This window comes from Hyla sarda, chromosome 2 (assembly GCF_029499605.1).
Source record: "Hyla sarda isolate aHylSar1 chromosome 2, aHylSar1.hap1, whole genome shotgun sequence".
Classification (NCBI taxonomy): domain Eukaryota; kingdom Metazoa; phylum Chordata; class Amphibia; order Anura; family Hylidae; genus Hyla; species Hyla sarda.
Window position 1 is genome coordinate 259161478 of NC_079190.1, and position 14811 is coordinate 259176288.

Below are 14811 nucleotides of genomic sequence, written 5' to 3' on the forward strand. Positions count from 1 at the left end.
AATCCAGCAGTACAAATCCAGATTAAAACATCATCTTTATTGTAATACTTGACGCATTTTGGTTAAGATTAATGCAAACTGTTCAATAGTTTTATCTAGTCCATACAAAGGTTTAAACTTATCATTTATACATAGATAAAATAAGTAGTCACCTAATATATCTTTAAGGCAGATTGGGGAACTTGACTTAGATGGATCACTGACTCCATATTTGTTTACAGCTTTTACACGGAAACAGTAGGATTTGCCTTTATCAAGATCCATCACAGAAAACCGTGGGGAATGGAGAGTTGTGTCCACATTAATCCTCTCCCAAACGTTACTTCCTGCAATGCACTTGACAGCAAGGTAAGAAAGCACATAAATGCAAATAATGAATAGACAAATACATTTTTCTGTGACAATATGAGCACTGTATAGTTGCTACCTTTAAGGTCTACCTACAACACATATTTGGCAATGGAAAGTATTAATGGTTGGTTACGTACATACCTTTTCTACATAATAATTAATAGGCTCCTTGCCACATGGATCAGGTTCATCCCATGCAAGTACAATATAGTCTTTGTTGACCTCTGATGCATAAACATTTTTTGGTGATCTGGGAACTTTGACATCTTCTTCTGTGTAAAATAGATGAGAATGAAGTGCAAAGAATAGTCATAGTCATTATAGTTTAAGACTATGTTAACACAGTGTTTTTCAGGCAAATCTTATTTGTAAATATCCATCTGCAAAATTGTTATCTGCACTTTTAACATTAAAGGGGTACTCCTCCCCCTCAATGCAAGCCTATGGGAGGGGGCGTGACAGCTGTCACGCCCCCTCCCATAGGCTTGCATTGAGGGGGCGGAGCGTGATATCAAACGGGGGCAGAGTCTTGACGTCACTATGCTCCGTCCCCATGATCGCCAGTAATCAGACCCGGAGCGAGCATGCCCCGGGGGCTGATACTAACAGGGTGCGGCGTGGAAGATCACGGGGGTCCCCAGCGGCGGGACCCCCACGATCAGGCATCTTATCCCCTATATAGGGGATAAGATGTCTTAGCGCCAGAGTACCCCTTTAATGTTCTCTATGTAAGTTTATGGCAAAGTGGATGTCTCTACACAGAGTATGTAAAAAAAACAAAAAAACCTATGGATTCATTTTTACAGTCTCATAAATAAATGACATGTTACATTTTTATGCAGCCAAAAATATGCATCCATATTCTTTTTTACATATTTTGTGCACAGACAACCACTTTACCATAGACTTACATTATGTTAAAAAACGCAATTATGCAGACGTGTTATTCCGATTGAATTACACCTCAATTAACACTGTGTGAACATAGCATAAAGGTGTTGAGCAGATAACACCATTCTACTCTTAATACTTTAATGCAGAAGGATGTCATTTTTTATTGTTACATTTGAATTATGCATTATAAATATATAAATAAAAAGCAAACCCAATATATATAAGATGGAAAAAGATTCTTTATATTTTCTTTGTTATTTAGTGTTATTTCCGTGGCCTTTAGACACTATTTCAGACCATAAATCATAGCATGCCTTCTAGCACATACTCACCCTCAAGCTCTTTTTCATTGAGTGTAATCTCCCTTGCTTCATCATATGGAATTACTAGACATACAAAAGGAAGCAAAAAAGTAAAACTAATATGATAACAATAAAAACTGTGTACTTTTACCAACTCATGCATGGATACATTGTTGTTATACATATGTATTTTATGTTTATCAAACAAAACAACAGTAACTGCTGAAGTGGTTATCCTGGCTTTACAAATGAATGGTCTCTAGACAGGTAACGGGACTACACTGCAGTACTTTGATCTGCCACTACAAATAGCAAAGGTGATTGCACAGATGAGCACTGGTAAACACTGAACAGGCAGCAGCTCTTGCAGGAGCGCCATGGTTCCTTCAAATGGCTGATCAGTGGAGTGTTGGAGAGTAGACCCATGCTTATCTAATATTGGTGGCCTATCCTAAGGATAGGCCATTGTTTTTTTTAAACCTGGTTAACCTCTTTTAGGGTAGAGTCACACAATATGGATCCACAGCATATTTTTATGCTGCCCATCCACCGGTGACCAGACCCTTAGTGTGCTTCCAGCTGTATCTCCCTGCTCACAGCAGCAATCCTCCACTCTGAGCAGTCACACAGGACGAATCGATATGCAAGTGAGTAGACTGTGACTGTGTGTGGCAACTCGCAGGCCCCTATGTGACTGCTCAGAGCGGCGGATCACTGCTGCGAGCAGGAGGGAACAGCTGGAGGCACACTAAGGGTCAGGTGACCAGCAGATCCGCAGCGTAAAGTATGTAAGGAGTTCTGTAGTGAAAGATAACTTAACCCCTATCCAAAGGATAGGGGATAAGTTATAGATCGCAGGGGTCCAACCGCTGGGACCTCCCCTCGATCTCCTGAACAGGGCCTAGGAAGTCTGCTGGAAGGGGGTGTGCCGACCCACGCATGGAGTGGCGCCCAAAACGCCCCCCTCCATGTATCCCATGGCTTCCTGCGGCTTCCTGCAGGGGTTGGAATGGCTGCTTCTGGCAGACTGCCGGGCCCCCATTCAGGAGATTGCGGGGGTCCCAGTGTTCGGACCCCCTGCGATCTATAACTTATAAAAATGATAAGTCATTTTTCACTGCACTACTCCTACTCCTATAATTCATGACTTAGAAAATATACAGAGAGGAAAAAGGCTGGGTGGGTTTTTATTCAGTGACACCAGTTTTGAGTCATGCAGATAAATGTTGTATGCCATATTTTTAGCTATAGATGCATGTTAAGGTTTACATTTTGGCTACAGATATGTAAAAATCTAATGTTTACAAACTATCAGCATATAATACAAACCTATAGATTTGCTCTCCTGAGCTGGATCTCTCATAGTGACAGGTTCACTTGGCTTGGAAGGAAGACCAACTCCAGCCTGGTTTAGGGCCTTCACTTGGAACTGATATGTATTACCTTCTGTAAGTCCACCTATAGGAAACTTGCAGATCTTTGCTGGACTTTGATTGCACTGTAGCCATTCATTTGTTGAAACATCAAGTCTTAGTAAAGACAAACAATTTTGTCACATTAGAAAGCATACTTTAACCCCTTCAGGACGGAGCCCATTTTGGCCTTAAGGACCGGAGCGTTTTTTGCACATCTGACCACTGTCACTTTAAACATTAATAACTCTGGAATGCTTTTAGTTATCATTCTGATTCCGAGATTGTTTTTTCGTGACAAATTCTACTTTAACATAGTGGTAAATTTTTGTCGATACTTGCATCCTTTCTTGGTGAAAAATACGTAAATTTGATGAAAAATTTGAAAATTTAGCATTTTTCTAACTTTGAAGCTCTCTGCTTGTAAGGAAAATGGATATTACGAATACATTTTTTTTTGGTTCACATATACAATATGTCTACTTTATGTTTGCATCATAAAATTGACGTGTTTTTACTTTTGGAAGACACCAGAGGGCTTCAACGGTCAGCAGCAATTTTCCGATTTTTCACAAAATTTTCAAACTCAGTATTTTTCAGGGACCAGTTCAGGTTTGAAGTGGATTTGAAGGGTCTTCATATTAGAAATACCCCATAAATGACCCCATTATAAAAACTACACCCCCCAAAGTATTCAAAATGACATTCAGTCAGCGTTTTAACCCTTTAGGTGTTTCACACGAATAGCAGCAAAGTGAAGGAGAAAATTCACAATCTTCATTTTTTACACTCACATGTTCTTGTAGACCCAATTTTTGAATTTTTACAAGGGGTAAAAGGACAAAATTTTTACTTGTATTTGTAGCCCAATTTCTCTCGAGTAAGCACATACCTCATATGTCTATGTAAAGTGTTCGGCGGGCGCAGTAGAGGGCTCAGAAGGGAAGGAGCGACAAGGGGATTTTGGAGAGTACGTTTTTCTGAAATGGTTTTTGGGGGGCATGTTACCTTTAGGAAGCCCTTATGGTGCCAGAACAGCAAAAAAAACCACATGGCATACCATTTTGGAAACTAGACCCCTCGGGGAATGTAACATGGGATAAAGTGAACCTTAATACCCCACAGGTGTTTCACGACTTTTGCAAATGTAAAAAAAAAAAAATAATTTTTACCTAAAATGCTTGTTTTCCCCAAAAATTTTTATTTTTAAAAAGGGTAATAGCAGAAAATACCCCTAAAAATTTGAAGCCCAATTTCTCCCGATTCAGAAAACACCCCATATGGGGGTGAAAAGTGCTCTGCTGGCGCACTACAGGTCTCGGAAGAGAAGGAGTCACAATTGGCTTTTTGAACGCAAATTTTTCTCTGGGGGCATGCCGCATTTAAGAAGCCCCTATGGTGCCAGGATAGCAAAAAAAAACCCACATGGCATACCATTTTGGAAACTAGACCCCTCGGGGAACGTAACAAGGGGTTAAGTGAACCTTTATACCCCACAGGTGTTTCACGACTTTTGCATATGTAAAAAAAAAATTTTTTTTTTACCTAAAATGCTTGTTTTCCCAAAAATTTTACATTTTTAAAAAGGGTAAAAGCAGAAAATACCCCCCAAAATTTGTAACACAATTTCTCCCGAGTACGGTGATACCCCATATGTGACCCTAAACTGTTGCCTTGAAATACGACAGGGCTCCAAAGTGAGAGCGCCATGCGCATTTGAGGCCTAAATTAGGGATTGCATAGGGGTGGACATAGGGGTATTCTACGCCAGTGATTCCCAAACAGGGTGCCTCCAGCTGTTGCAAAACTCCCAGCATGCCTGGACAGTCAACGGCTGTCCGACAATACTGGGAGTTGTTTTGCAACAGCTGGAGGCTCCGTTCTGGAAACAGTGGCGTACCAGACGTTTTTCATTTTTATTGGGGAGGGGAGGGGGGCTGTGTAGGGGTATATGTAATGTTTTTTACTTTTTATTTTATTTTTTGTGTTAGTGTAGTGTAGTGTTTTTAGGGTACAGTCGCACGGGCGGGGGTTCACAGTAGTTTCTCGCTGGCAATTTGAGCTGCAGCAGAAAGTTTGCGGCAGCTCAAATTTGCAGCCAGATACTTACTGTAATCTTCCGCCCATGTGAGTGTGCCCTGTACATTCACATTGGGGGGGGGGACATCCAGCTGTTGCATAACTACAACTCCCAGCATGCCCGTTGGCTGTCGGTGACTGCTGAGAGTTGCAGTTTTGCAACAACTGTAGGCACACTGGTTATGTATCACTGAGTTTGTGACCTAACTCAGTGTTTCACAACCAGTGTGCCTCCAGCTGTTGCAAAACTACAACTCCCAGCATGTACGGTGCATGGTGTACGGTGACTGCTGAGAGTTGTAGTTTGCAACAGCTGGAGGCACACCGGTCGTGAAACACTGAGTTAGGTAAAAAAAAACTCTGAGTTTCACAACCAGTGTGCCTTCAGCTGTTGCAAAACTACAACTCTCAGCAGTCACCGACAGCCAACAGGCATGTGTTACGCCGAGCGCTCCGGGTCCCCGCTCCTCCCCGGAGCGCTCGCTACACTCCTCTCACTGCAGCGCTCCGGTCGGTTCCACGGACCCGGGGCGCTGCGATACCGCCTCTGGCCGGGATGCGATTCGCGATGCGGGTAGCGCCCGCTCGCGATGCGCACCCCGGCTCCCGTACCTGACTCGCTCTCCGTCAGTTCTGTCCCGGCGCGCGCGGCCCCGCTCCCTAGGGCGCGCGCGCGCCGGGTCTTTGCGATTTAAAGGGCCACTGCGCCGCTGATTGGCGCAGTGGTTCCAATTAGTCTTTACACCTGTGCACTTCCCTATATCACCTCACTTCCCCTTCACTCCCTCGCCGGATCTTGTTGCCTTAGTGCCAGTGAAAGCGTTTCCTTGTGTGTTCCTAGCCTGTGTTCCAGACCTCCTGCCGTTGCCCCTGACTACGATCCTTGCTGCCTGCCCCGACCTTCTGCTACGTCCGACCTTGCTTCTGTCTACTCCCTTGTACCGCGCCTATCTTCAGCAGCCAGAGAGGTTGAGCCGTTGCTAGGGGATACGACCTGGTCACTACCGCCGCAGCAAGACCATCCCGCTTTGCGGCGGGCTCTGGTGAAAACCAGTAGTGACTTAGAACCGATCCTCTAGCACGGTCCACGCCAATCCCTCTCTGGCACAGAGGATCCACTACCTGCCAGCCGGCATCGTGACAGTAGATCCGGCCATGGATCCCGCTGAAGTTCCTCTGCCAGTTGTCGCTGACCTCACCACGGTGGTCGCCCAGCAGTCACAACAGATAGCGCAACAAGGCCAACAGCTGTCTCAACTGACTGTTATGCTACAACAGTTACTACCACAGCTCCAGCAATCTTCTCCTCCGCCAGCTCCTGCACCGCCTCCGCAGCGAGTGGCCGCTTCTGGACTACGACTATCCTTGCCGGATAAATTTGATGGGGACTCTAAGTTTTGCCGTGGCTTCCTTTCCCAATGTTCATTACACTTGGAGATGATGTCGGACCAGTTCCCCACTGAAAGGTCTAAGGTGGCTTTCGTAGTCAGCCTGCTGTCTGGAAAAGCCCTGGCTTGGGCCACACCACTCTGGGACCGCAATGACCCCGTCACTGCCTCTGTACACTCCTTCTTCTCGGAAATTCGAAGTGTCTTTGAGGAACCTGCCCGAGCCTCTTCTGCTGAGACTGCCCTGTTGAACCTGGTCCAGGGTAATTCTTCCGTTGGCGAGTATGCCGTACAATTCCGTACTCTTGCTTCTGAATTATCCTGGAACAATGAGGCCCTCTGCGCGACCTTTAAAAAAGGCCTATCCAGCAACATTAAAGATGTTCTGGCCGCACGAGAAATGCCTGCTAATCTTCATGAACTTATTCACCTAGCCACTCGCATTGACATGCGTTTTTCCGAAAGGCGTCAGGAGCTCCGCCAAGATATGGACTCTGTTCGCACGAGGCGTTTCTTCTCCTCGGCTCCTCTCTCCTCTGGTTCCCTGCAATCTGTTCCTGTGCCTCCCGCCGTGGAGGCTATGCAGGTCGACCGGTCTCGCCTGACATCTCAAGAGAGGACACGACGCCGCATGGAGAACCTCTGCCTGTACTGTGCTAGTACCGAACACTTCCTGAGGGATTGTCCTATCCGCCCTCCCCGCCTGGAAAGACGTACGCTGACTCCGCACAAAGGTGAGACAATCCTTGATGTCTACTCTGCTTCTCCACGTCTTACTGTGCCTGTGCGGATGTCTGCCTCTGCCTTCTCCTTCTCTTCTGTGGCCTTCTTGGACTCTGGATCTGCAGGAAATTTTATTTTGGCCTCTCTCGTCAACAGGTTCAACATCCCAGTGACCAGTCTCACCAGACCCCTTTACATCAATTGTATAAACAATGAAAGATTGGACTGTTCCATACGTTTCCGCACGGAGCCCCTTCTAATGAGCATCGGATCTCATCACGAGAGGATTGAACTTTTGGTCCTCCCCAATTGCACCTCGGAAATTCTCCTTGGACTTCCCTGGCTTCAACTTCATTCCCCAACCCTGGATTGGTCCACTGGGGAGATCAAGAGTTGGGGGCCCTCTTGTTCCAAGGACTGTCTAAAACCGGTTCCCAGTAACCCTTGCCGTGACTCTGTGCTTTCTCCAGTAACCGGTCTCCCTAAGGCCTATATGGACTTCGCGGATGTTTTCTGCAAAAAACAAGCGGAGACTCTACCTCCTCACAGGCCTTATGATTGTCCTATCGACCTCCTCCCGGGCACTACTCCACCCCGGGGCAGAATTTATCCTCTCTCTGCCCCAGAGACTCTTGCCATGTCTGAATACGTCCAGGAGAATCTAAAAAAGGGCTTTATCCGTAAATCCTCCTCTCCTGCCGGAGCCGGATTTTTCTTTGTGTCCAAAAAAGATGGCTCTCTACGTCCTTGCATTGACTACCGCGGACTTAATAAAATCACGGTTAAGAACCGCTACCCCTTACCCCTCATCTCTGAACTCTTTGATCGCCTCCAAGGTGCCCACATCTTTACTAAATTGGACTTAAGAGGCGCCTATAACCTCATCCGCATCAGAGAGGGGGATGAGTGGAAAACAGCATTTAACACCAGAGATGGACACTTTGAGTATCTGGTCATGCCCTTTGGCCTGTGCAACGCCCCTGCTGTCTTCCAAGACTTTGTTAATGAAATTTTTCGTGATCTGTTATACTCCTGTGTTGTTGTATATCTTGATGATATCCTAATTTTTTCGGCCAATCTAGAAGAACACCGCCAGCATGTCCGTATGGTTCTTCAGAGACTTCGTGACAATCAACTCTATGCTAAAATTGAGAAATGTCTGTTTGAATGCCAATCTCTTCCTTTTCTAGGATACTTGGTCTCTGGCCAGGGACTACAAATGGACCCAGATAAACTCTCTGCCGTCTTAGATTGGCCACGCCCCTCCGGACTCCGTGCCATCCAACGTTTTTTGGGGTTCGCCAATTATTACAGGCAATTTATTCCACATTTTTCTACCATTGTGGCTCCTATTGTGGCTTTAACCAAAAAAATGCCGATCCCAAGTCTTGGCCTCCTCAAGCGGAAGACGCCTTTAAACGACTCAAGTCTGCCTTCTCTTCGGCTCCCGTGCTCTCCAGACCTGACCCATCTAAACCCTTCCTATTGGAGGTTGATGCCTCCTCAGTGGGAGCTGGAGCTGTCCTTCTGCAAAAAAACTCTTCCGGGCATGCTGTTACTTGTGGTTTTTTTTCTAGGACCTTCTCTCCGGCGGAGAGGAACTACTCCATCGGGGATCGAGAGCTTCTAGCCATTAAATTAGCACTTGAGGAATGGAGGCACCTGCTGGAGGGATCAAGATTCCCAGTTATTATTTACACCGATCACAAGAACCTCTCCTACCTCCAGTCTGCCCAACGGCTGAATCCTCGTCAGGCCAGGTGGTCTCTGTTCTTTGCCCGATTTAATTTTGAAATTCACTTTCGGCCTGCTGATAAGAACATTAGGGCCGATGCTCTCTCTCGTTCCTCAGATGCTTCTGAAATTGAACTCTCTCCTCAACACATCATTCCTCCTGACTGCCTGATTTCCTCTTCTCTAGCCTCCATCAGGCAAACTCCTCCAGGAAAGACCTTTGTTTCTCCACGCCAACGCCTCGGAATCCTCAAATGGGGTCACTCCTCCCATCTCGCAGGTCATGCGGGCATCAAGAAATCTGTGCAACTCATCTCTCGCTTCTATTGGTGGCCGACTCTAGAGACTGATGTGGTGGACTTTGTGCGAGCCTGCACTATCTGTGCCCGGGATAAGACTCCTCGCCAGAAGCCCGCTGGTTTTCTTCTTCCTCTGCCTGTCCCCGAACAACCTTGGTCTCTGATTGGTATGGATTTTATTACTGACTTACCCCCATCCCATGGCAACACTGTTATTTGGGTGGTCGTTGATCGATTCTCCAAAATGGCACATTTCATCCCTCTTCCTGGTCTTCCTTCAGCGCCTCAGTTGGCTAAACAATTTTTTGTACACATTTTTCGTCTTCACGGGTTGCCTACGCAGATCGTCTCGGATAGAGGCGTCCAATTTGTGTCTAAATTCTGGAGGGCTCTCTGTAAACAACTCAAGATTAAATTAAATTTTTCTTCTGCATACCATCCTCAATCCAATGGACAAGTAGAAAGAATTAACCAGATCTTGGGTGACTATTTACGACATTTTGTTTCCTCCCGCCAGGATGACTGGGCAGATCTTCTACCTTGGGCCGAATTCTCGTATAATTTCAGAATCTCTGAATCTTCCTCCAAATCCCCGTTTTTCGTGGTGTACGGCCGTCACCCTCTTCCCCCCCTCCCTACCCCCTTGCCCTCTGGTCTGCCCGCTGTGGATGAAATTTCTCGTGATCTTTCCATCATATGGAGAGAGACCCAAAATTCTCTCTTACAGGCTTCTTCACGCATGAAGAGATTCGCGGATAAGAAAAGAAGAGCTCCTCCCATTTTTTCCCCTGGAGACAAGGTATGGCTCTCCGCCAAATATGTCCGCTTCCGTGTCCCTAGCTATAAGTTGGGACCACGCTATCTTGGTCCTTTCAAGATTTTGCGCCAGATTAATCCTGTCTCTTACAAACTTCTTCTTCCTCCTTCTCTTCGTATTCCTAATGCCTTTCATGTTTCTCTTCTTAAACCACTTATCATTAACCGTTTCTCTCCCAAATCTGTTCCCCCCACTCCTGTCTCCGGCTCCTCGGACGTCTTCTCCGTCAAAGAAATTTTGGCATCTAAAAAGGTCAGAGGGAAAACCTTCTTTTTAGTGGATTGGGAGGGTTGTGGTCCAGAAGAGAGGTCCTGGGAACCTGAGGACAATATCCTGGACAAAAGTCTGATCCTCAGGTTCTCAGGCTCCAAGAAGAGGGGGAGACCCAAGGGGGGGGGGTACTGTTACGCCGAGCGCTCCGGGTCCCCGCTCCTCCCCGGAGCGCTCGCTACACTCCTCTCACTGCAGCGCTCCGGTCGGTTCCACGGACCCGGGGCGCTGCGATACCGCCTCTGGCCGGGATGCGATTCGCGATGCGGGTAGCGCCCGCTCGCGATGCGCACCCCGGCTCCCGTACCTGACTCGCTCTCCGTCAGTTCTGTCCCGGCGCGCGCGGCCCCGCTCCCTAGGGCGCGCGCGCGCCGGGTCTTTGCGATTTAAAGGGCCACTGCGCCGCTGATTGGCGCAGTGGTTCCAATTAGTCTTTACACCTGTGCACTTCCCTATATCACCTCACTTCCCCTTCACTCCCTCGCCGGATCTTGTTGCCTTAGTGCCAGTGAAAGCGTTTCCTTGTGTGTTCCTAGCCTGTGTTCCAGACCTCCTGCCGTTGCCCCTGACTACGATCCTTGCTGCCTGCCCCGACCTTCTGCTACGTCCGACCTTGCTTCTGTCTACTCCCTTGTACCGCGCCTATCTTCAGCAGCCAGAGAGGTTGAGCCGTTGCTAGGGGATACGACCTGGTCACTACCGCCGCAGCAAGACCATCCCGCTTTGCGGCGGGCTCTGGTGAAAACCAGTAGTGACTTAGAACCGATCCTCTAGCACGGTCCACGCCAATCCCTCTCTGGCACAGAGGATCCACTACCTGCCAGCCGGCATCGTGACAGCATGCTGGGAGTTATGCAACCAGCAGATGCACCACTACAACTCCCAGCATGCACTTTAGCTGTTTGTGCAAGCTGGGAGTTGTAGTTAGACAACAGCTGAAGGTACACTTTTCCATAGAAAGAATGTGCCTCCAGCTGTTGCAAAACCATAAGTCCCAGCATGCCCATAAGGGAATGCTGGGAGTTGTGGTGGTCTGCCTCCTGCTGTTGCATAACTACAGCTCCCAGCATGCCCTTTTTGCATGCTGGGAGCTGTTGCTAAGCAACAGCAGGAGGCTGTCACTCACCTCCAACGATCCAGACGCTGCAGGTCAGTCCCGCCGCCGCAGCTGCTCCTGGGGCCCCGATCCCAACAGGGGTGCCGGGGATCGGGGTCCCCAGCACCCGGGGTGCACGTCCCGCACCCACTCACGTCCTCCGGAAGAGGGGCGGAGCGGGTGCGGGAGTGACACCCGCAGCAGGCGCCCTGATTGGTCGGCCGGTAATCCGGCCGACGAATCAGGGCGATCGTGAGGTGGCACCAGTGCCACCTCACCCCTGCAGGCTCTGGCTGTTCGGGGCCGTCTCTGACGGCCTCGAACAGCCAGTAATTCCGGGTCATCGGGTCACTGGAGACCCGATTGACCCGGAATCGCCGCAGATCGCTGGACTGAATTGTCCAGCGATCTGCAGCGATCGCCGACATGGGGGGGCATAATGACCCCCCTGGGCGATATGCCGGGATGCCTGCTGAACGATTTCAGCAGACATCCGGCTCCGGTCCCCAACCGGCTAGCGGTGGGGGCCGGAATTCCCACGGGCGTATGGATACGCCCTCGGTCCTTAAGGACTCGGGATTTAGGGCGTATCCATACGCCCTATGTCCTGAAGAGGTTAAATGGGCACTGTCATTTCCAAAAACTTTTTATATGTTGGTACTGATGAAAATGAAAGACCTATTTTTTTTGAATAGTTAATAAAGTAAACAGTTCCTGAAAACCCCACCACTAGTGGTCCCCATACCTACTGGGACACTAACCAGTCCTGCAGCAGCATCAGGCTTGTCCATGAGTCATGAACAAGAGAGGAAAAGGCTACATGAGCAGACACACTAATAACCTCCCACCACCACACGGGAGGGACACGCCCCTTCCCCTGAGAGGATTTCTAACGCTTTGAGCTGATAAAAAGAGGTATTTCATAATAAATAGATACAGGCAGAAAAATGGATGTACATAGAAGTACATGGTCAGAATTAGATAATAAGTAACATATTACTGATCTTCGGCGAGGCACCCCTGATCTCCAGCAGGCAAGGCACCCCTTCCATTCAGTGCACTGAGCTCCATGCCGGATGATGGGTGACCACAGCCATCATAGCCCCTCCATTCATGTCTATGGGAGGAGGCATTATGGCTATGCACTAGCCGTCATGCCCCTTCCTATAGACATGAATAGAGGGGGTGCGGTGTGATTTCATGAACATGGAAGCTCCACGTGTCCTTGTTCATAATGCCGCGGTGCCAGCCCGAAGGTCACGGGGGCTCCCAGTGGCCCGTTAGATAGGGGATAAGATCTTGGGGTGGAGTACCCAATAATAATAGTGCAGAGCTGCCCTTAGAATCCCAATCCCTAGATTTACAGTGAACTTACTTCTCAATAAAATAACCAATTATGGAGCTGCCCCTGTCATCACTTGGAGGAGTCCAGGATAAAAGTAGACAATCTTTCTGGACATCGTTGCACTGCACATTGAGAGGGGATCCTGGTACCCCAGCCTTAGTTGGTACAGCATCTTGGCAAGAATAAAGGAAACAACATTAGCTCAACAGTGCTGTTTATGTACTATTTTAACATCGAGAACCATTAGACATACATGGTCAGCATCAAGAAACATTGGACAAATGCAATGGAAAAAAGTTTGCTTTAAAATACATAAATCTTTTATTGATAAAAAAAATAAAAAATCAGTATTCATATAAAATTAGTTTAAACTGGACTTCCTTGCCCAATGGCTTACACAAGAGATGCTACAAGGCAGTAAACTACCAGGACCCAATACTCCTCATGCTAGAAGGTGTTTATATAAGAGTTGTAATAGTACTATAGTTATGTTGTCTTGCTGATTCTTATATATGATTGGTTTCCTTTCTGGCCTATGGATTGTTGGTCCTACACCTGCTAACTGTGCTGTTTAACAGTTTAGTTGTATTGAGATGACAAGGTAATGTTTAAAATACAATTTAAGTATATGCTACAAATCAGGAAGTTGCACTTAACATATTAGGGCAGGAATCTTGTACAGACAGAAAGACAATATTCATTAATGGACCCTCATAAGTAATAGATAACACAGAGCCGACTTTCTTGTGAACAATTCACTGTTCTCATAGTAGTTTTATTTGTATTGAGTCATATCTTTTGCTGAAGATAATGTGATTACAGGTTGGGTTCAGAAACCTCTTGGTGAAAAGGTAAAAGGTCTAGAGATTTTGTGCAGTAAGGTCAGTATGGCAGTATGGGACTTAACCTCTCTGCTTTCAAATTCTATTACTGATTCCTGAAATATGTTCAAATTAAATATTTAAAATTGCCCTGATATATATATATATATATATATATATATATATATTAATAATAATACTATGAACAGTAGCCACATGAGTAGATTAGTCCTGCAATATCATTTAGTATGATATTGCAATTACATTAATTTCATTGTAATTTAAAACGTATATTTTATTTCGGGTACTCTGGTGGAATTTTTTTTTTTTTTTTTTAAATCAACTGGTGTCAGAAAGTTAAATAGATTTGTAAATTACTTTTATTAAAAAATCTTTACCCTTCCAGTACTTTTAAGCAGCTTTATGCTACAGAGGAAATTCTTTTCTTTTTGAATTTCTTTTTTGTCTTGTCCACAGTGCCCTCTGCTGACACCTATTGCCCGTTTCAGGAACTGTCAAGAGCAGCATAGGTTTGCTATGGGGATTTTCTCCTGCTCTGGAAGTTCCTGATACGGGCATCAGGTGTCAGCAAAGAGCACTGTGGACAAGACAAAAAATAAATTAAAAGAAAAGAATTTCCTCTGTAGTATACAGCTGCTTAAAAAGTACTGGAAGGGTAAAGATTTTTTAATAGAAGTAATTTAAAAATCTGTTCTGGCACCAGTTGATTTAAAAAAAAATGTTTTCCACCAGAGTACCCCTTTAGGACCCCATGCACATTAGGGAAATTTTGCTTCATAGTTGCTAATTGCTAATACATACAAGATTTTCTAGTTTAGAGTTTAAAGGGGTGGAGCTTTAGAGCTTAAAGGGATACTCCAGTGGAAAACTATTTTGTTAATTTGACTGGTGCCAGAAAGTTAAACAGATTTGTAAATAAGTATAAATAGTGTATTGAAAGTGCAAAAATAGGGACTTTGAGAAGTTATGTATAGTGTTCATAGTTTCAATCTTGAGAATCTCACCCAATAAAGCTCTGTAACGATATGCTCCTTTTCATACTGTCCTCCAGATGATGTGGATATAGCAATTCCCTTGCAGGTAATGCTTGTTAGTCTGAGTTTGGGAAGGTTTGGGACTATCCATACTCAGACTATCAAGCATTACCTCAGGGCAGTAGCTCCCATAAGGTGACTGAGGCCTCAGGCGTGCTGCTGCAAGGGGGCATATCAGCTAAGGATGTCCGGCACAGGGAATCCAGCACACATTACACTTGGCAG

General features: G+C 46.3%; 1 protein-coding gene across 1 annotated transcript in view; it reads right to left on the reverse strand.

Annotated features, from left to right (window-relative positions):
• MYOM3 (myomesin 3) overlaps positions 1–14811 on the reverse strand; it is a 141204-nt gene that overhangs the window by 73423 nt on the left and 52970 nt on the right. The window contains exons 10-14 of the mRNA XM_056557031.1: positions 12741–12882; positions 2877–3076; positions 1578–1631; positions 493–620; positions 153–336 (exon numbers count right to left, since the gene is read on the reverse strand). Of these exons, the coding sequence (XP_056413006.1) occupies positions 153–336; positions 493–620; positions 1578–1631; positions 2877–3076; positions 12741–12882 (708 nt within the window). The remainder of the gene's footprint in view (positions 1–152; positions 337–492; positions 621–1577; positions 1632–2876; positions 3077–12740; positions 12883–14811) is intronic.